General features: G+C 42.6%; 2 protein-coding genes and 1 long non-coding RNA gene across 6 annotated transcripts; 1 reads left to right on the top strand and 2 right to left on the bottom strand.

Moving 5' to 3' along the window:
• Window positions 1–570: 570 nt before the first annotated feature.
• On the bottom strand, window positions 571–5,064 carry LOC120713804. 2 transcript variants are annotated; one of them, XR_005691294.1, is made up of 4 exons: window positions 4,927–5,064; window positions 2,007–3,356; window positions 1,293–1,902; window positions 571–1,156 (listed from the first exon to the last, which is right to left on the bottom strand). It is a non-coding gene; the product is annotated as an uncharacterized LOC120713804 (long non-coding RNA). The 2 variants fall into 2 exon arrangements; XR_005691301.1 differs by having other exon boundaries at window positions 1,293–1,409.
• On the top strand, window positions 3,068–17,009 carry LOC120713607. Of its 3 annotated transcripts, XM_039999710.1 has the most exons (9): window positions 3,166–3,304; window positions 4,936–8,034; window positions 8,116–10,236; window positions 10,811–11,401; window positions 11,500–11,742; window positions 13,342–13,416; window positions 13,864–14,259; window positions 14,369–14,617; window positions 14,696–17,009. In XM_039999710.1, the coding sequence occupies exons 1-9, from the start codon at window positions 3,263–3,265 to the stop codon at window positions 16,757–16,759; spliced, it is 8,880 nt and encodes a 2,959-aa protein (XP_039855644.1). In that variant the 5' UTR covers window positions 3,166–3,262; the 3' UTR covers window positions 16,760–17,009. The 3 variants fall into 3 exon arrangements, with proteins under 3 accessions (XP_039855572.1, XP_039855644.1, XP_039855500.1); XM_039999566.1 differs by having other exon boundaries at window positions 4,936–10,236; XM_039999638.1 differs by lacking the exon at window positions 13,342–13,416 and having other exon boundaries at window positions 3,068–3,304; window positions 4,936–10,236.
• Window positions 17,010–18,137: 1,128 nt separating this feature from the next.
• Window positions 18,138–22,483, bottom strand: LOC120713515 (anthranilate phosphoribosyltransferase-like). Its single transcript, XM_039999481.1, has 10 exons — window positions 22,080–22,483; window positions 21,270–21,746; window positions 21,025–21,182; window positions 20,815–20,898; window positions 20,654–20,706; window positions 20,354–20,435; window positions 19,578–19,685; window positions 19,219–19,342; window positions 18,797–18,882; window positions 18,138–18,674 (listed from the first exon to the last, which is right to left on the bottom strand). The coding sequence occupies exons 1-10, from the start codon at window positions 22,444–22,446 to the stop codon at window positions 18,447–18,449; spliced, it is 1,767 nt and encodes a 588-aa protein (XP_039855415.1). The 5' UTR covers window positions 22,447–22,483; the 3' UTR covers window positions 18,138–18,446.
• Window positions 22,484–22,539: the final 56 nt, after the last annotated feature.

Raw genomic sequence — 22,539 nt, 5'->3', positions numbered from 1 at the left:
GGCAGTCAAGGAACAAACACAGGTTTCTATTTTTTTAAAAAGAAAACATAGCAAAAAAAATGTATCAAGTTTAGGAGCTGTTTCTTGGTGGGTAAAGTCTTTTTTTTAAAACCCTGTAATCTATGCAATTTGAGGTTTTGTGGATCTGGACGAGAAAAAGGGACAAATTTACACGTCAATGAACTATTACCGCTAGTAGCATGCCGGCTTCTTTTCACTGCACTGGAGGGGCCAAAGATTAGCATCGCTGAGTATATAAGTAAAAAAAAATTAGCATCGTCTAACCGCAAAAAGAAAAGATTAGCATCGTCACATCATCATCACGCTGCCAGCCTATCCATGCTGCTCGAGCTGGATGGATCACCCGCTCGGAAGCTAGCGTGAGCTACGTGTTAGACTCGTACACGATACCGGCATTGGTGACTGCTCCACGGAGCAAACTGACACCCTGCGAAAGCTATGGCAGACATTGTCAAGACTCGGAGTTTCGGAGGCCATTTGTAACCCAGCAGATGATCATATATATTGTAATTTGCAAGAATTTCACAAGAAAACAAAGTAATCTTTGTAGAACCAGAAAAAAGTTCCTAGACCAATTTTTGGTGAGATCTTGCAAGAATCTTACAATTTTTGGATCGATTCTCATAAAATTCCTGGCTGTAAATAAACTTCCTACCTTCCAAGGTAGGCCGTATTCCGCGTGGGTCCTGGTGACACGCTGGATACAAAAATGTCCCTTGCACCCACAAAGGAGCTGACAATGGAAGATGCTCTCAAATATATTAGCACTTTTTTTATAAAAAAATAAAAGTAGAGTACTTTATGTGACGTGGCTTTTGTCCTGCACATCGTCCTCAAATATTCCGGGGCTGCCTCAAACTGCTTGAATTGACGTGTCCTATGCTGGATGACGTGGATCAATTGAGAAAACTGTAGGTGGTTATGAATTTGGCGGCATAAAAAGACAATACGGCTTTAGCATGGCCGGCGCCGGTGTTGGCGACTTGGTGTGGCCTGGGGTTCATTTCCAATCACCACCTCACATTCGCAGCTGCTGTTGCCTTCATCCGGCGAAAATTGGGCACCACTCCTTTGCTTTTCCAAGAGAGAAGAGAGATCCACATGATCTCTTTTCAGATCCATCTCTTTCCCTTTTCTGCAATGCCAGATCATGTCATGTGTGAAAAATTCAGAGATTTTGGATATATTATCATATACAAAAATGGAATAATTTTTTATTTGAAAAAACAAAATGGAAACTGTATTGGCTGGTGTTCGTTTCCAATCACCACCTCATATTCGCAGCTGCTGTTGTCTTCATCCAGCGAAAATTCGGCACCACTCCTCCGCTTTTCGAAGAGAGAAGAGAGATCCATCATCTCTTTTTTCTGATCCATCTTTTCCCTTTTCTGCAATGCCAGATCATGTCATGTGTGAAAAATTCACAGATTTTGGATATATATCATATATAAAAATGGATTTTTTTTTGAAAAAACAAAATGGAAACTGTATGGTATGCACAATAAACGTCGTTTTCGTCTCTGGGTCAGACTCCGTGGTGACAAGGAAAACCAGAATTGCAGAACGATTATGTATGGCATTGAAAAAAAAATGCCTGTGTTGATTAACTCGTTGACAAATGCTTATTGGTCTGAAATCTGAAAGGCCCCTGATTGGTGATTGTATTCCAAGGGGCAAAAGCTAACAGTTCCAGGAAACAAAATCATCAGCCTCTGAAGGTTTTCCATGCAGTGATAGAATCTATGTACGGTGCCGAGTCAGAACTGATAGCGGCACTAGGGCGGCTGGAAGCTTTGCTGATAAGTATTTGCCGAGACGAGAAACATGTCATGTCATCCTCCAATGGCGCCGTGAGCTCCCTTCTTTCGGCGCAGCGATATGCTAGGATAATAGCACAAGCACTTAGCATTACGTGGATTTTAAAAAAAAGCACTTAGCATTACCCGCCTCAAGTTTTCATAATTCATAGCAGGTGATGCTTGTACCTGGTGGCGGCGAGGCTTCTTTTTCTGCTGGAAGAATTCGGACCACGTGAGATGGATCCTGCGTGGCGCTTGGGGCTGGCCAACTTGGTATTTTCTTGTCCAGAGCGGTTGAAGATGTGGAATTCTTTTGCTGCAGATCACTGTCAGCAGCAGCCACTTGACTAAATTCAATATCCTGGGGCTTTTAATGCACCATTTTTCTCTGTCATTATGCTTCAGTAATCTTCAGATATCAGTCCACAGTTAGAAACTTCAGAACCATAATTCTGAATGCTGGAACGGGTTAAGAGCTATTGATCATAAGCCGCAACAATCACTTCATTTAAGAATCAGGACTCAAGGTGTATAAAGAATGACATATTACTAACACAATGTGCTGGCAGTCTGGCACATGAACTTAAAAGGAATCATTTTTTTTGAAAAAAAAAGAAAGAACAAGACATAACACAGTAAGGACACCAAAGGCGAAGTTACTTTCACGCTGTTCTGCTTTCCACTTGATTTGATCTCAATAAACTTTTTATGGGTTGCAGAAACATCAACTTTAATCCATTGTTCCCTTGTGTTCCAAGTGCAATCTGAGGTAAGATGAACGCAGCAATTGAACAAATAGTTGAAAGTGACTAAAACATACAAGGGCAGCCTAACCAGTAGGAGAAAATTCGAACCATAAGGAACATGTAAAACCAATCATTTTTACCCAATACTCGAAGCCAAACAACAAAATGAGCAGATAATAGTATTCACACCAAAACCTAAACTTTTCTTTTGAGCTGCACTCAGGAAAGGAAAAAAAGAAGCTAATGATATGAAGGATCCAAGGATGATACTCCCTGATCAATTATCCATCCAATAATTTCACACAGAAAAGGTTCTGTGGGTCCATCAATGCAAGAACACAGACACGCTGGTCCAGCCACCACAACCATGTGCCTCACGTACCAGTTGGCATTTTGGCACCTAATGCTGACTCTCCATGTTCATTGATCAGCGGTTTCAGGAATAACTATTGCCGCTTAATCAAGATTACACTTAAGCAAGTGCTAACTCCCCTCAAGAGCACTGTCAGTCTGTCACTGCTTCCTAACCGCTGCTCAGCAATAGAAAACATATTGACAAGGGGGCAAAGGAAAGGTTGGTATAAAGACCACCAGCTTTTCGAGCACCCACAAGCCTTTTTCAGGGAGAAGCCACTCCATCTTTCTTTTTTCCTTTTTCCTTTCTTCTTCTTCTTCTTCTCATTCTGATCTGGAGCAATGGCGACCGAAGACGAAGCACGAGAAGCAACAGATGGGACGGTAAGAAATGGCTCCTCTTAGCCTCTGCATCACTTTCCTTGCTTCTGTTTTCCTGCACGCACACATACTTTGTTTAGTTGTAGAGCTATGTAAAGAGTTTCATTGTCGCAGCTGTATATCAGCTATGTGATGGGGAGCATGCTTCTATCAATTCAGTAGAATTCGGCCAGTTTGCAAAGAAACCGCTATGATACAGTAGTACCTTATTTCTCGTTCAACAGTTGCTATGTGTTAATCTCATTTCAGTATCACGAAGGATTCTTCTTCTTTATGTAGTAAAATGTGTAGAAATGACACTGCACTCATTTCTTTCAGTTGTTAAACAAAGATTTTCAAAAGCAAAGAAGTTCCCTTAAAGAATGGAAGAAGTGAATGCCAATAAGAAGAATCATCATGTTCTCCTTGTTTATAACAAGCTTTAGATGTCCACCTTTTCATTTTTTTTTCTAGAACACGAAGGAGATGCTACCTTTTCAAGTTTTGTTCATGTTCTTGATTTGATTAAGAAAAAGGTACATGTGAAATAGGTTAGTATTGCATTATATGGTTAAAGCATCAGTGGATCAAGAAAAATAACTTGGTGGAGAAGTAAATATAAGTTATAGTTTCATAGGCTATTACTTGTGGTAAGTATCACTGTGATATGCTCTTTTCTTCTCTTTTTCATTACTTATATAATAAAAATATAATGCACTTACCTTTTTATCAACCTGGTAGTGCTCTACTGAATTGATAGATGGGATGTGAATTCACCCAATACTGAGAAAATAATGTTAATCAATAGATTATATAAAACTTTCTTTCTTGAAGAAATATTCACATTTTCTGCTCCTACAGTTCAACATAACCAGGTGGGAAAATATTAACAATGAGGATAGACAAGTTTAACAGTTTGGTCAACTGTTGTGACGTGAATGATAGAACGACGAGGTTAGGTTAACATGCATAAGCAAAAACACTAACTTACACTGAGCGTCAACCATCAACCAACCAGTGTGTTGATAAAAGACAGAGAGGCATGAAGTGAGAAAAAGTCTACTTAAAGCACCAAAACATATAATCGCAGCACTAACACACTTAATAGAAACATTCAGTATTTCTGACTCCATGTAATAATTAACCAAGGCTCTTGGAGAGGAACAACTTATTCAGTTGGATGCCCATGTGCAATATTGCCGTGGCAGAGTACTATTTGACAAGTAGTCAGGTTGGTTGCTGACCACTAGTTGCAGTACTAGAAGCATGAAATGGAAACTCATGCGTGCACTAACCTACATGTGACATTTACTAGCAAAACAGTTGGCTAACGAGAAATGGTAACTGTCAATCTGTCATACAGGACAGTGTGCTTGCACTTTTGCAGTGCTGCAGTACACTCATGGCTGGATGTCCTTTTGAGTAAATTATGGCTACAACTGAAAAAGTTAATGGATAATGAATACAAGTTATGTATGTTAACATTTCCTTTTCTCTTCCTACTTTTGCTTCATGACTATTATGGAAAATATAAAACCTAAAATACACTAACATTCATTATCTATGTCAGCCTAAAATATCTATTCATATAATGGCTATCTGATGTTGCATGAAATGCACTACTTAAATGCTGGATCTGTCAATACCTTGCTTAGGAAGTCCAAGTGGAAGCTGTGGATTTAGGATCAGCCCATTTTCAAGCACACCCAGAAGTCAAGCTTTCAACAATCATGGAGACCAAGAACGTGGGCGAAATCATCAATTCAACTGAAGGAGCGTTGAAGATTCCAGAGGAGCAAGTTTTAGTAGAAGCGCCCTCTGAAGTCGAACTTCCTCCAGAACATAACCTAAATGGCAGAGCATCTTCTCTGAATGTTTATGTGGACAAAGAAGAGAAGATTTCAAATGTGCAGCCGCATGAAAACAATCAGGAAGAAGCAGAACTAGATGGGACAAGTGCCCATCAGAGCAATGGAATCAATAAAGAAGAGATGACCGATGGTTTAAGCCACGTAGAAAGCACAACAGAAGATAGCAGCCTTCTGAAGCATGAGAAAGATGAAGAACCTAGGGATGAGCAGCAAGATTCAGAAGGTGTTACAGTGGATGATGACTTGGTGCAGGAAGATACATTGAAAACTGACAGTTCTACTGAGCAAACAGATGATGAACAACATGATCAGAATCAGGAACCAGAAAAGACAAACAAGGACACACAACCATCAAGCATTGCAAACAATGCCGATGTCGAGGAAGCTGAGGCACCCACTGGTCTCCAAACTCTTGTGGAGACACATCTGGATGATTCTGGTTCTGTTCCAGGAACCATTGATGAAAATATTGAAACAGAGGAACTAGCCATGGCAGATGGTGTTATTCATCCTGACGACAAAGAGAGCTTTCCAGAAGATACATCTATTGCAGGACCCACAGAAGAGGTGGTCAATGTAGATCAACAGAGTCAGCAATCTGAAACGATGGATGCAGATGTGGTCCAAGAAGAGATGCCAAAATCAGATGCTCATGAGCCAACGACCAATGCTCAAGAAATCCTGAATAAAGAATCCTCTGAAGAAATTGGTGACTCAATGAATGAAAAAAATGAAGAAAGTGTACACCAGAGCAACATGGAAGCTCCAAAGGAGACAAAGCCAGAGCTTGAAACTACAACGAGGGTGCCACCAGCAAATGCTCAAGTGCAGCTATCAGAAGAAATAGAAGATGCTGAACCAGTTGATACTGAAGCAGAGATGCAACAAAGCAGTGTTGCTTTTGAGGATGCAGTTCCAGAAGATCAACCTAATTTAGGTGTTGCAAGGGACAATGACACAGTGCCAGAGGACACAGTGAAAGCTGTTGAGCAAACAGACGATGGTCAGCAAGATCAGGATCTAGAACCAGAAAAGGCAACCGAGGATACACAACCTGCAAGCATGGAAAACACTCCTGATGTTGAGGTTGCAGCTGAATCACCTTCTGGAGTCCAAACTCCAGTAGAGCCCAATCTGGACAACTCTGATGCTGTTCCAGATTCTATAGATGGAATCACAGAAACTGATGGACCAGCTAAAGCAGATGGTGTGGTTCATCCTGACCCCAAAGAGAGCTTTCCAGAAGATGCACCTATTGCAGAACTAGAAGAGGTGGTCAACGTAGAAGATCAACAGAGCCAGCAAGCTGACGCAATGGATGCAGATGTGGTGCAGGAAGAGGTGCCTAAATCTGAACACGCTGAGGAGCCAGCAACTGATGCTCGTGAAGTGCTGAATGAAGAATATACTGAAGAAACTGATGGTCCACTGAATGAAAAGACTGAAGAAACAGCACGCCAAAGCAACATGGCAGCTCCTGAGGAGGTAACACCAGAAAATGACACAACAGCAGGGGAGCCACCTGTAAATATTCAAATGCAGAACCAGGAATCAGTAGAAGAAATAGAAGATGCTGAAGCAGAGATGCAACAAAGCAGTGTTGCTTTTGAGGATGCAATTCCTGAAGATCAACGTAATTTAGGTGTTGCAATGGACAATGGCACAGTGCCGGAGGCAGTGAAAGCTGTTGAGCAAAAAGATGATGGTCAGCAAGACGAGGATCTAGAACCAGAAAAGGCAACCGAGGTTGCAGCTGAAGTACCTTCTGGAGTTGAAACTCCAGTGGAGCCCAATCTGGACAACTCTGATGCCGTTCCAGATTCTATAGATGGAATCACAGAAACTGATGGACCAGCTAAAGCAGATGGTGTCGTTCATCCTGACCACAAAGAGAACTTTCCAGAAGATGCACCTATTGCAGAATCTACAGAAGTGGTGGTCAAAGTAGAAGATCAACAGAGCCAGCAAGCTGATGCAATGGATGCACATATGGCGAAGGAAGAGGTGCCCAAATCTGAACACGCTAATGAGCCAGCAACTGATGCACATGAAGTGCTGAATGAAGAATGCACTGAAGAAACTGATGGCTCGCTGAATGAAAAGACTGAAGAAACAGCACACCAAAGCAACATAGCAGCTCCCGAGAAGATAGCACCAGCAAATGACACAGCAGGGGAGCCACCTGTAAATACTCAAGTGCAGAACCAGGAATCAGTAGAAGAAATAGAAGACACTGAAGCAGAAATGCAACAAAGCAGTGTTGCTTTTGAGGAGGCAATTCCAGAAGATCAATGTAATTTAGGCATTACGATGGATGGTGACACAGTGCAGGAAGACACACTGGAAGCTATTAAGCAAACAGAAGATGATCAGCAAGACCAGGATCTAGGACCAGAAAAAGCGACCGAGAACACACAACCCTCAAGCATTCCTGATGCTGAGGTCGTAGCTGAAGCACGTTCTGGAGTCCAAACTCCTGCGGGGATCAATCTGGACAACTCTGATGCCATTCCAGATACTACAGATGGAAACACGGAAACAGATGAATCAGCAAAAGTAGAAGGTGCTATGGCAACAAGTGAACTAAAAGTGATTGAAACAGAAGAACCGAAGGACAGTGAAGCCGCTGAAACTCAAGAAATTACGGAACACGACCATGTTACTCCTTCTAAGGAACTTTCAGCAGAAGATATTTTGACAGCAGATGAGCCATATAATGATGATATCCAGCTTACCCTTGGACAAGATTCGGTTGAAGTTAAGGAAACTGTTTTTACTTCAGAGGAGGCAACTGTGGAAGATAATGTAACAGAAGAAGAGCCAACATGTGATAGTCAAGAGGTAGATAATGCAGAATCAACACAAGAAACTAAGGGAAACACAGTTAAGAATATTGCTGAACTCTCTGATGTGGTAATTGCTGATGAGGCACAGACTGAGGATATTGCTGAAATGCATATGCAGGAGGTAGAACCAGAAGAAACAAAGGACACAGAACCTGTTGAATCGGAGGAAGCTTCTGATCAGAGGAATGCTGACAAAGATATCATAACTGAAGGAATCTCTGGCCAAAGCAGCATGGTTTCTGCTGGGGAGTTGGACCAAGAAAACGATGTCCCTGAAAGGGAGCCAACTACTGATATTCAACCTGTGAAGGAACCGGAACCAGAAGACATAAAGAATACCGAACATGTGGAAGTGAAGGAAACATCCCATGAAATGAATAGTACTATCGCTCAGACGCCAACTGAAGAAGATAATCCAGACACAATCGATCTGCATGAATCAGAAAGAGGACTGAGCAACATTGAAGCCACAGAAGCGGAAAACCCGCACCAAAGCGACGCTGCTCAATCAGAGCAAGCACCGGAAGAAATAGCAAGTGAGCGTGAGCCACAAGTACTGGAACCAGAATCAGTCAAAGAAATGAATGACACTGAAGCCACCGAGCCTCCAAATGTTTCCCAGGGTAACCTAATCTCTACCTCCGGGGAGTCTGTCCCAGAAGAAATTGCAACAGAAGATAACACGACCACTGAACCAGATGTTGATCATCAACAACTCCAGGATCAAGAATCAACTGATATCAAGGGAATTGAAGCTGATAAACCTGAAGGAATTGCCTCACCTTGCACTCTTTCTACTTCTGAGCAGCCCACTTCAGAAGACAATGCAACAGCAATAGAAACAAGGTCTGACACTCAAGAAGAGAATTCAGAGCCAGCAGAAGTCACTAAGGGCACTGAAAATGTGAAAAACAGCACTGCTCTTGCTGAGGCAACAGTTCCAGAAGAACATGTAGAAACAGATGCAACTGCTGATACGTCACCAGTGCAGGAGCCAGAGCAAGAAGAGACCAAGGATGCTGAACCGGCTGAAACAGAGGATATTATGACATCAAGGGACTTGACAGCAGAAAATACGAGCATGGAAACCATGGGGACTGAAGTAGTCCCTCATGAGAGTCATGTTGAAAGTGCAAAGGAACTCACTGAAGATGATGCTGAGCCTGTTCTGGAGCTAGAATCAGTTGAAGACACGAAGTGCACTGACACAATGGAATGTCCAGGAGAGCCCAATGGTTCTACTTCTGACGAGCCTACTCCAACAGAAGAAAATATAACAGTAACAGAGCCAGATTTTGACACACAGCAAGTGCAGAATATGACATCTCAAGAAATCAAGAACGGTGAAGATGCCAAAACAGATGAATTCTCAGATCTCAGTAGCTTTGCTACACCTGAAGGGGCAGATCAAGAAAGTAATTTACCAAGGACTGAATCACCTAGAGATGTCCAACAAGAGCAAGAACTGTGTTCAACAGAAGAAACCAGAGATATTGGATCTGTGGGAATTGAAGATCACCAACAAGTTTCTACCCTTGAGCCAGTAGAGGGTGAGCCCAATGTTGATGATCAGCAGCTGCATGCAGGAGTCGAAGAAAAAGAAGCAATTGAAACTGAAGAAGTTGTCCGGCAAAATAATATCGCCAGTCATGTTGATGCAACTGAAGAAAGGAGTGAGCGGAGAAGTGACCCAGATTCTTATGTCCAACCAGCACAGCAGGTGGAATTATTCAGAGACAGTGAGATCAGTCAGCTTGTAAAGGCAGAAGAAACCTCTGGGCAAGTCAACACTGTCGCCATTGAAGAAACACCTACAGAAGACAGTGTTGTGAGTGAAATTGAACCACCTGTTGATATTGAACAAGAGCATGAACAAGAACTGGTGGAAGAAATAAAGGGCATTGATGCCAATGAAGCTGAAGAAGAGTTTATTACAAGCCAAGTTGATGCATTAGAAAAACCAGCTTCAGAAGGTAGTATAGCATCAATAGAGCCAACTTCCAATTTTGAGCAAGAGAATGAATTGGAAGCAACAAAAAAAATTGACGGCATCGAAGCCATCAATGATGAAGAGCCAGCAGAGAATGCTACTTTGGAGGACTCATCTCCAACAGATACTGAAACAACACCGGAAGGACATCCTGCAGAGTTGAATGAAGAAACTATTGGGAATGAAACTGATAATGTAATGTTGGTGCCTGGACTAAAAGATGAAATACAGACGTCATTGGAACTAAAGGTATCTGTATTTTATACATTAACCCCCTTAGGTGTGGGAAGTGCTTAACTTGTTTAGGACTTCGATTTACTTGGAAAGATGAGATTTGGTTTTTCATGAAGCATCACACAAGGTTTTCGTATATAATTATATGCATTGAATTGAAATACCATGATAAACCTAACATCACCACAGCTTTTTGAACAATAAGAGGCGCATAAAAAGATGTAACCCACAATTGCGTAAGTACGTAAATACTATCAGAACATACATTGATTACAAGTTTTAACTTACATGAAGGCACCTGCCAAAAATAGATCAACTGTTGACCAGTTGCTGTCAGACTTTTAGTTAAAGCAAAACAAAAAGTTCGAGAATCAGTATGCTCTATGCCAAAATCTGTGAACCAAAAAGTAAATAACAAAGCGATTGAATAGCAAAAGTATACCTATCAGTAGCCACACTGAGGAAAAACTGTGCCAAAAACCAAACTTAAAATATATGATCAGAACTATGTATTGCAGTCTGAATATTACACTCTAGTTTGATTTTGGGCATACCTTGCAAGACAACTCACAAGTGTATATTTATTCAGGATGGTGCATGTAAATTGGGTGAAACTGTTTTAACAACTCAGGGAAGTGAAAATGTGACTGATGAAGACGTTGTTCAAAGTGCTGGTGATGATATACTAGAGACTTCAAACAATATTGATCAAGTCAAAGAAGAGCAAAAGGATGGATGTGAACATAATTCAAGCGAAATGTCAGGTGCGCAGAATGAAGAGAACATAATTCATGTTCAAGATAGAGACATCAGTGTGGAACTTCTCACAAAAAGAGGCACTGATGAAGAAGCATCAAAAGCTTTATTTGGAACTGATACCACAGAAGATGGTGAGCAAATTAGTGATCTTAACAGGCAACCTGATGATGTAGCACTTCAACTGCAAACATGTGAGGCAGATGCTTTATCCATCGGGAGACAAGATGAGGTTGTGCAAAAGGTTGACTTGGATCAAGAACAGAACGAAGATGAGCACATTCAAAGTCAGAAGGAAGAACTCCAGGCAGATGAACAGAAACATGATGATAAGATGGGTGATTTCACCACAGAACCACTTGCGGAGCCTGAGGATATAAAAAATGGCACCACAAACAGCACAGAAGACACTGATGCATGTGAGGTAAATATCTCTCTAGGACTCATTGGATGTGTTACCCTTGTAAGGTTTTTTATTAAAAACTCATAAAGAGTAAATTCCTAATCAATGCAATCTTGAAGGCTGAAGAAACAGAGGCAACCATTACTGAAATGCTCAAGCATGAAGAAGCCCCACTTGTATACGAGGAATCCACCCCAAGCAGTATGGATATGAAGGTTGACTGCGTTAAGGGAACAGAAGAAGATGTTGATGCTAAAAATGATAACAAAGATGAGGAGGAGGGTGCAGAGAAGGATGATATAGTAGCAAAAAATTCAACTGACAAACAGGATGAAATGACTGCTGAAATTACAAATGAAGAGGTCAGTTCAGAGTTTCCATCTATGAAGTGTGAGAAAGTCAGATCTACATTCCTTTTTTTAATCATATTGGAGTTGGATTCCCAAAGTTCAAATTGACTTTCCAGATTAGAAATGTAGACAAAAGATAATGAAAGTGTAGGAGAGAATAATAGATTGTATTACTCCAAACCCTAGAAGGGTGGGATATATAGATCCTATACATAGGCCCCTAGATGGGCCTCTATACATGGGCTTCCAATGGCACTGGTTTGAGGCCCAAATTCATTCGGAGTTGACGGGAATCGTCGAAACAAGTGAACGTCCATAATCTGTCCAGTTGTTGCAACACCGTCTTTTGGGCTGTTGGCCCAAGTGGTGGACGCCACCTTGGCCTCCACCAGCAACCCTAGGACGTCCCTTAGGATATAAACTCAGTAGCCGTCGTCTTTTAGACGAGGGTTTTGTTTAGTTCTTGTGTTTTCCTTCGAGAAACAGAGATTGATTCGTTGTAACTGTGGCGACAAGTCCCTTTACAGTGATCCAGGGCCCCCGTTCTTGATCTCTTCCACTGTGTCGATTAGTCCTTTGGAATCGAGTTCTCGAACCCCTCTTTGATTCGCTTCATTCATATTTGCAATATCAGATTGCGTGTTTACATTTTCTTGCTTGTGTTCTTCGATTCGCTTGCGGAAAAAGCCTTCTCGGCGAGGTCAATCAAGTTGTGCTTGGTTGATAACCAACGGAGCAGTGGTGTAATGGTTGCTTGACTTCGAATCGTGCTGATTAGAAGCCGGATCGCCAATGTCACACACTCCACCAATCGAATTTACCTCTACCTCTCAGAAGATCGGGCCGCGTCTTCATCAGGCCGTGCTCGCGCCCCCAGCGCCTGCGCCGCCAGGGACGGCGGCCAGCGCGGCGGCGGCGGCGCCCCCTGCCCAGGAAGCGGATCCAGGGGCAGGGGCGCCAGCCCCGGCGGTGGCAGCACCTCCACCGGCCGGCGCGGCCCCAGCGCCGGCGACCACGGCCCCCGCGCGGCTCCAGGTGGCGGCGGCAGCAAGAGCAGAGGAAGGGGCCCAGGCGTCGCGTGGAGCAGAGGAAGGGGCGGCGGCCCACGCGGCGCGCGGAGCAGAGGAAGGGAGAGGAGGGAAGGAGGAGAGGGGAAGGGAGGAGGAGGAGGCCGCCGGCGGCGGCGGCTGCTGCTGGCGGCTGGAGAGAGAGGTGAGAGGTGAGAGAGACCTAAGCTAATGATACCATGTAGGAGACAATAATGGATTGTATTACTCCAAACCCTAGAAGGGTGGGATATATAGATCCTATACATGGGCCTCTATACATAGGCTCACATATACACCAACAGAAAGCTTGATAAAAAATGAGTCAGAACCTTCCTTATTATTGGTCCATCGGCCATTGCGTCACCATCTAGAGAAAACAGCAAGAGACTACTTTTAGTGCATCAAATTATTATTTGAGCTCGCTGTCAAGTAGAAAGTAAAACTGAGGAGTAAATATATAAGAATGACATATACAGACACCAAAGAACAATGTAGTGGTTATTTGGCTAAAGTTTCTCATTACCCATGCTAAAAACACTGCAACGTTTTACTCATTTTGCAGCTTGGACCTGGTTTGGCATCCTCTGCTCAAGAAGCATCTGACCCGGCTCCTTCAAACAATGATATACTAGAGCATGTAAGATCTAATGGATTGAATATTCCCCTAAAAAAATTGATTGGACAATGCCAATGATGTTTTGAAAGCAATATATGGTAGCTGTTCTAAACTCCGAAGGTGCATTATTGTGGAGTCAGTTTTCCTTTCTTTCTTTTTTAAGAAATATTAAGAGACTCCCATAAGAAAATTGTAAAGTGATAGGAACAATAATAGTGGCGTACATGTAAAAACAAAATGACAAGAAAACAGAGTGGGGTTTAGTTTTGCAGTCCATAGAAAAAAAAAATTCTCTGCAACTTCAGTGGGTGTTCATCACTACACAACTTTTTGTAGCTTCCAATGGTCAGATGGTTCTTAAATTAGGTCATTATGCATCTGCAGCAGTTCCAGAAACATCCATAGAAGTACTTTTCCGTTTAAATGACATCATAATAATCTGAGGAGCTATTATTTTTTGTTGTGCAGGATCCTGCAGCTATTACTCAGAATATTGAACCAGGAGAGAACAGAGAGGATAAAGAATGCACAGGCAAGGTTAATGATGATGTCCACACTATTCAAGCATCGGAAAAAGAGATTGCAGATGAAATACATGACAATAAAGAAATTCGAAATGAAGACAATGCTATTCATCATGATGGATCACAGACAAAACCTGAAGAGGAAGAGGCGCCAAAACCTGAAGACAACGCTGAAACTGATGATACAACAGCTCTAGGCGGAGAAATAATCGATGGTAATGCAAGTATAAAGCCCAGAGAAATTGAAGAGATAGGAGAAAACAATGGACTCGAATTCACTTCCAATCCTTTTGTAGAATCATCTATACAGAACAACGTTGAGCATGACTTACATCACAAGGTCAGTACTTATACCCTTAACATGTACTGCTCTTATACACCTCGAAATTCATTTTTCTTGTCAAATCTTCTCTTAGTAAAATTTTATGTCGTTTTTTTCCTGCAATCAGGTTGAAGATGAAAAGTTTTCAATGGCAGAGCAAAATGGTGTAGATATTGAAGCCATGCAAGAAAAAGCTGATGAATCTGCCTCAGATATAAATCAAACGAAGCAATGTCAGGAAGGAATTAATGCAGATGATGTTCAGCAACTTGAAATAGAAGAAAAATCATTTGATAAGATTGACGAAACTATTTCACATGAGAAAACAGAGATAAGAACCACTGAAGTAACACTTAGTGACAATATCACTGATAAGGTCAGTAAGTGAGAGGTGTCAATGAATATTGGAGTTTACATTCAGCATTACTAAGCTAATTTTCCATTTCTCATGTAGGCCAGCAGAGGCGATGGTGGGCCATCTGATGAAAGTCTCAAAACCTTTAATGACACTGGAAGGGATCTTGATGTTTCATCTGTAATTACAGCATCAAAGGAAGAAAGCATGAATGAGAACATGGAAGACCATAAGCTTGCTCTTCCTGAACATACTGCACAGGATGAAAACACCCCTGAACAGGTGCTCTGGTTAGAGAACGCAGAAAGAGAGATGCCTTCATCAGAGAAGCTCCTTCCCACTGAACCAGAAGACAATCAAATTCCAAATGAAAGCAATGAAGAGGAGTTACAGGATGAGAATCAAGACACAGAAATTGGAGATGCCCAGAAAGATGTTGAACAAGATTTACCTGTTTCTCATTTTCTGATGAATCTAATATTGGGGAAAAAGAGTGCTGATGCAGATGAAAATTCAGAACCTGAGGCTGAAAGGAAGGAAGAAGAAACCAAAGAAGGCGACAAGTGCGTGGTCATTTCTAAACAAGAAGAAAACATGGGGTCACTTTCCACAGAAAATAAGGTGGATGACGATCTCATGTTTGAACAAGAAAAACATGATGTCGAATGCTCTGAAGAAACACAGGAAATGGTCAAAGAACAGATTGACAATCTTATGCTGGACACTGAAAGATCAACACAGACTGATGACGAGTTCAATAAGAACACTCGTGATTTGGAAATACCAGCATATCAAGGTACTACCCAAGACAAAATTTCCGGTGAACTGTTATCAGAAGAAGTAGCTAGCCTTTCTACAAATATGGAAACTAGAGATATTGAGATTTCGAACCTCGAGCTCGATGACAAAGGAGTTGATACTGTCTATCAGGAAAACACAGAGGTGTCAACAAAATTTGAAAATGGAAGCTTGAATAACAACATAAATGATTTAACAAATACAGAGGCTTCTGAAGAGGATACTCTAGGGGAAGGACAAAAAGGACTCTTGCGTGACTCTTTACCTGAAGATAAAAGTGCTGATGCAGTGTCCAAGCAAACACCCTTGTTGACAGAATCAGGTATGATTGATGCAAAAGATCTTTCATGTGATTCTGAGGCCGTCCAGAACCTTGCCTGTGAAAAAGAAGATGAGATCATTGAATCTTCCACCATGGAGGCCACAAGTACTCCTCATATTCAACTGGAGTGTGAAGAAGTAGAGAAGAAAGAAGAGGAGCAGCATGCAAGCAGGGACACAGACAAAGTTTCTGAAGAAGCTGAAGAAACTTCAAATGACAGGCCTCAGAAAAGCACAAGGTCTGAAGTAACACCTGATGAGCAGGCACCTCAAATAACGGAATCAGTTAACGACACTAAGATTTTGGCTCATGAAAAGGAAATTTATGAAGGCTCAACATGCATGGATGAGAAAGAAAGCTCTAACTTCTCAATTAAAGGAGTAGAAAACTTTCAAACAGCATCTGAAATTCAGGCTGACGGTCCAAACATGCAGATCAACCAAGATAAGAAAAATGAAATTGCTGACAACAAAACTGCAATGGGGCCAGAAAATCTAGGGGAATCTGAATTTCAGGAGCACCAGGAAACTGGTACCGAGCAAAAGTCTCCTAAAGCAAGTGATGAAGGACACCAGCAATTTTTGGTCGAAAAAGAGACCATGAACAAAGAACAAGTGGAGCCCGGAACAGTTGAAAGCCATGAGCAAACAGTGAGCATAAAATCCAATGAAGAGCAAGAACTGGTTGTCTCAATGGTCCAGGAACGTGATCTCAATGTGGTTTCACCCAGAGAAGCTCCCGAGGCTGAAGAAAACTTTGTGGATGTAACCAAGCCAGAATTCAACACAGATGAAGACCAAAGTCCAAAGGCTGATGCAGAAGAGAAGGCTTATAACGAGAAGATAAAGAACATAGAGGGAACTAAGAATTTCACTTATGAAGCAGAAGTGAAAACTGAAGCACCAGGAGCAACACAGAAGGCACATAAAAAGCTCAGCCTATGGTCTGGCGTTGGTTCAAAGGTAAAGCACCAACTAGCAAAGGTGAAGAAAGCCATTGTACGTAAACCTGGGAGCGCAAAACCAGACTCACCAAAGTCATAGAGCTGCATTCACCTTAGAACATCTATACTATTGTAATGTTTGTACTTTGTGAGCTATTTATTTGAGTGGTAGAATGTTCGCTATGGGACAGGAGAAGCTCCTCTTCACACCTATTGCGTTGAAACTCCTGTGATGTTAAAGACATTTGTAAATATGCCATAGTGTGTAAAATCTTTGAGGTAGAATCAAGGACATGGACCTGGTGGATTGCTTGTATTCTTTATTGATATGCACATGCATTTTGTGGTCATGATGCGGCATACTACTCTTCATTTTCCTAAAAAAAAAAACGTACTGTCAATCTGTGTCTTACTCCTGTTTCGATCCTCTCCGGAAGTAAAATGCAGTATCCATTGCAAGAAAATGCTAGTGGAAACTAGAACTAAGCAACCAAGAAATGACAAGTGAGTATTACATCTAGCAGTACTATAACTATAAGCAGGTCCAAATGTGGAGAAACACTATGAAAGCATGATAACAGTCTCCTCAAAGCAGACCAAGCAGCATCGGCTGATGCTGTTCAACGGATTCCCAATGTTGACGGGCAAAATTCAATCCTTGGAGTGGGGAGATGAGATGTAGATACCTTGATGTGAAGGCCGGGCGCGGGGGGGGGGGGGGGGGGGGGGGGGGGGGGTCGTTCTATGTCGCTGCATCCGCACAGCGTTGCGGACGAAACCACCCGCCGCGCACTCTGCAGCATCCAGGGCCGCATCGCCGTCCGCGCGCGCGTAACGCTACGCTCCGTCCCCGCTCGAGATGAGACGGCGGCGGACGGGGCTTGGGCCCGCGGCGGAGGTGGACGAGCGCCGAGCGGAAGCGGCGTGGCACGCCGCGGGCGAGGCAGCGATTTCGAGTTTCTCGTCGGCACGGCTCCCCCGCCCGCCGCCGACACCACCCGCACGGCCGTCCCCTTCCGCTCCCCTCTCGAGCTTGGCGGCGGCAGGAATGGCGGATGACGGAGACGATGCATTGAATGCGCGCGAAGAAGACCGAATCAAATTCATCACCATTCATCAACCGGCAGCGGCGGTCCTCTGTATTGTTTTTAAATTAAAATATTTACACAACTCGTGTATCAATTTCAATTCAGTAAAATACAGTAGGAGGCTAGATTCGACATGCCATATTGTGCTTGGATGTTGCTCCTTATTCTCCTTCAACGGCCATGGTAAATTGGTAATGGTTCGGCTTACGAGCTCCTGCATTGTTTCCAACTTTCCATTATCTTTCCCTGGTTGTAATCCTTTCAAGTTCCACTTTCCATTCATGTTACAATTGTGCCCTAGTCACCGTCTCCAGGAATGAGGACGGTTGCATGATCTTGAAGAAATGAAATTTGTTATGTAGGCTTTCCCAACCCCTGATGACTCTTGGAAAAAAAAAACTCAACGAGGCTTTTGAGTTTTCACTATGGCAGTATAATCTGTTTTTGGGTTTTGAAGAGAATTTGCATGGGTTACAAAACATCAACTTCTCTCAGGGGCAATACAACAAAGCATCCCTTGTGGCTACCCTTTCTCAACAAGCTACAAGCTACTGTTTCATTTTGACTGACTTATTGACAGGCCCTTCCATGGGAATATTCAAGCATCGGCTCGTAATATTGAGTGGCGAAGGCACTCAGGGAACAATGTATTCGGTCGTGACATGGAAACCAAAATTGTACAGCCAGCACAGTCAAGACTCAAGATTGGGCCACTTTGTGCGAGATCTTTATGTAACTCATGAGCCTTCTCAGAGCTTTGCCACTATCAATGGCTTCTCTAGCCCGCTCAAGCGCGGTGTTGATATCCTCAGCTCCGCTGCAGCCCAGTAAGTGGTCAGCCATAGTTGCATTAAGAACTATTCGGTCATAGGCTGCTCCTTTCTCACCGCCAAGTGCGGCAAGACCCAGCTCCAAGTTCTTCAGGATCTGATTCAGTTAGGGGATTCAGTCAGAACTGAAGCATAACCCATGCTGAATTTCTGGGTGGACCACATAGTATCGCCAAATATAATGTATAATGGCCTGGGGCAATGGGCAAAAAGGCTTACTGATCTATCAGTTCTTGGAGTTTCCGTGGATTCAAAACCAAGCTCCTGTGCATTCACGATGACCCTGAAGCTCTCTCTAGCAATACCTGAAAGATAAGAGATATAAGCTCATCAGACTGAAAGCACTTCATAATAACCATTCTCTTGTGCATTTCACAAGAAGCTATCTGGAGTAGAATTGTCTGTGCTTAGTTACTGATGCCACTAACAAAGCATACTGTCTTATATGAATGAACTGGCATGGTAAAGGAGAATTCTGAGAACAATTCATATATCCCTAACATACATAGCAGTAGCATAATTCCTTTTGCCAAACGAGTGATCTTTATCAGGAAAGTGTAAGCAAATGCCCTATAATTTCCAACATATGCTCAGTGATCACTACAGTCAGTATAAAGTGTGAAAGGTATTTATTTTTATACCATCAGTCTCTGATGAATTTATGCTGTTTGGTGTCCGGAACCCTGAACAATGGTTAACTGGAAGCCCTTTCGATGCATGAGCTGATCTTTCCTTGGTTGTCATTGATAGCGCACCTTCCTCCCCCTATATGAGAAACATATATTTGTCTTACATTATTGCTGGGGTAATAGTCAATAAATTTGAGATAACAAACGATTTGTATTCTGACAAAAAGACAAAGGGACTGAAATTGTATTAGCTGAAAAAAAGGTGAAGCTCTTATCCATGAGAAATCACACTAAAAATGATTTAATTTATTCAAAAGGAAAAATTAATGAGTCCTCCAAGAAAGTCACCAAAATACATCATCACACTTTACCTTCACAACTAGTCCAGCATGAACAGTTCTCCTTCTCATAAGCATAAGCAACGGATCTTCATAGCCTTCGTGATAAAATCCTGCAATCATGGATTCTCTTCCCCGTGCCTGACAACAAAAATAAGACCAATAAGCCATTTTCAAATGAAATAATTGAATCATGGAACAATATCTTGCTCTCCAGCGCGTCCAAGAAAAAAAAATCATGGATCAATACAAGGCCAAGCAGCTTTTAAAATTCTTTTTGCAAAAGAATAAACATGAAAAATGTCAAGTAATGCAATTACATTACTCATTCAACTGACAAAGAATGAACGAACACTCCCAGAAAAATAGTAGGCAGTACAGATTATTTGCCTCGAAATTCTTCTATGACGCTAAATTGTACTATTACAAGAAATAACTCATCTTGATTGCCAGTAAAAGTTGAAATTCTCATGAGATTTTTATCTAAAATAACCTATTGAATAAATATTTTGAAAACCAAAGCTACTAAACCGCCAGGCAACTTATTGTGAAAGGGTAACAGTATTTTTTACTAAACCTTCACGTTAGTAGTTCATTGAAGTTTTGTAAGCTATAAGCTTTCGATCAACTCTTTTAAGAATTAAGACCAGGTTTCAGTCAATTATATGCATGGCATTCATTGTCCAAAATGGTGATACAAAATAAGCATAGTATCCTACAGACAATTGAACAATTTAATTACAGCCATGCTCTTGCGCTATCTGTTATTACAATAAAACATCGAAGGTGGATGAGAAAGAGTAACCCACTCTCACAAATTGTTGAACTTTCTCAGTGGTAGACAACGGTGGCCGTTTCTTAATATGCTCCCTGAGCCCAATTATTGAATATCTGCAAGAATGCTGAGTTAAAAAGTGCCCCTTCATGCTGTATGAGTATATGACTTCATTTGAGCACGCATCCAAATGCAAATTGACAATTTTATTTTGATGAACATAAATGTTTCTTGCACTTTTAATAAGAAAAGCTAGTGATTCCATCTCTACAGGAATGTGAAGAAATGCCTTTGGTATCAGGATTATAGAGTTACTAAGGCAATGCCAACTTACAGTGGTGGGCAAGCTTCTTGAAGATTCAAGTATGCAAAACCAGCATTCTCATCCTAGAAAGCAACCAAAAAGTGGATATAATCAGAGCAGTTAGCTGTGAAATAAAAGAAATATACTGAGTTGCACAAAAAGTGGAAGAAGGCATAGAGCTGCTACCACACCTCCAACAGTGTCTTGGCCTGTGTTGGAGATAAGTGTATGTTTGCACCCATGAATTTAAGCATCTGTCCTTCTGTTATTCCACCCTGAAAACCTTAATCATTAAGCAATACAAATGGTTCTCGAAAAATAACCAACAGATAAGTTAAAAAATGACTAAAAACTCTTGCAGATTGACTATTGCTTCCAGATATGTATAGTAGATTGCTGACCTTGGGTGGCATCCATTCAACACCATGAAGGAGGCAAGATTCACCATAGCAGGCTCGAACTGCTGCAACAAATAGAGTACTCCTAAAAAAGCGTGTATTCCCATCATATGGTTCACCATAGTGTGTCAAGGACTTAACATCAGCAACTGGAGGAGGACCTGATAACAATCAATTTTAATGACACCATTGATTTCTCTATTAAGATTAAAAACCCACTTGGTGTTACCTAATTTCTGTGAAGTTACCTAGTTCATCATCAAAGGCTAGACAATATGCTTTGAGCTCACGATCAGTTTCTCTATTCATCCGCTGTCCAATCAAAAATGCTGCTAGAAGCGCTTCACTAACCACTGTTGAACTTGAATTTGATCCAATTGGCAAAATGTCCTTTAGTACACACTGAACCTCCTCATAACCTAAATGGCCACCAGCAAGCACTTCCCTCAGAGCACCAACAAGTCTCATCTCTCCAGTTCCTTGACCAACATACCGAGGTCCTGTTAAACCATTGGAACCCATGATCGTTCCTTCAGGGTCTGCTATAAACTTCACCTCAGGAGGAAGAACTTGCACAAGTCGTGGCCAAAATATGCTCATGGCTCGCCGTTCACCCTCACTCCATTGAGTGGCCCCCGGAAAAGAATTAGCTCTTATTGTCATTCCAGCAAAGAATGCACCCAGCTGTGCACTGGAGACTGGCTCCTCTTTGAGTTCTCCCATTGCTACAAAATTGACAAAGAAAATGCCGAGCAAACTTCTTATGTAAGGCAAGGAAAATAAAGAAATTCACAGCAGCCCTGCAAACATGCCAGTTAAATAAAAACTAACCAGTAACAGAAAGTCCTGTCTTTTATGCAGATTTTAGGGGTTTTAAGACAAACAATGAGCATCAGGCTTGCATCAAGCTTCTAATTTCTAACCATACAGATTTCAAAAAAAAAAAACCATTCACAGTCACCTAGACTTCCACCAAAATTGAGCGGCAGAATTCATCAGCAAAATCAGCTCGTTCTCAAGCGACCCGCGCCATTTTCAAGGAGGAAGAGCTGACTCACCGGAGCGGAGGATGGTATCGAGGACGCGCATGGCCTGATCCTCCCCTAGCGGGCGCGTCTGCTCGGGCCCCGTGCACACCCGCCCCTGCGCCTCCAGCACCGTGGCGTTCGGCCGCGGCAGCTCCGCCGGGCGGTACGAGTCGGACACCGACGGGTTCCAACGCCCGCCCTCCTCCAGCACCGCCACGCCCGCCTCCTCCATCCACGACGGAGCCGCCGACGCCGCCACAGCCAGCCCGCGGCGGCATCTCCGCCCGCCGCCGACCAACGCCGCCGAGCCGAGCCGCCCCACCGCCGGCGACGGCGAGACCCGGCTCCTCGCGCACAGGCTCGGGCCCGGCAGCGGCGGCCTCAGGAGCGAGTTCATGGTGTGGGTGAGCCGAAGTCAAAAGCCGTGGAGAAGACGGAGACGGCGACCCAACAGGCTACAGCAGCCAAGCGACGGGAAGGAAGAACCCAG

The sequence above is a fragment of the Panicum virgatum genome, chromosome 1K, assembly GCF_016808335.1.
Source record: "Panicum virgatum strain AP13 chromosome 1K, P.virgatum_v5, whole genome shotgun sequence".
NCBI classification, from domain to species: domain Eukaryota; kingdom Viridiplantae; phylum Streptophyta; class Magnoliopsida; order Poales; family Poaceae; genus Panicum; species Panicum virgatum.
This window is presented reverse-complemented; position numbering and strand designations above follow the sequence as displayed.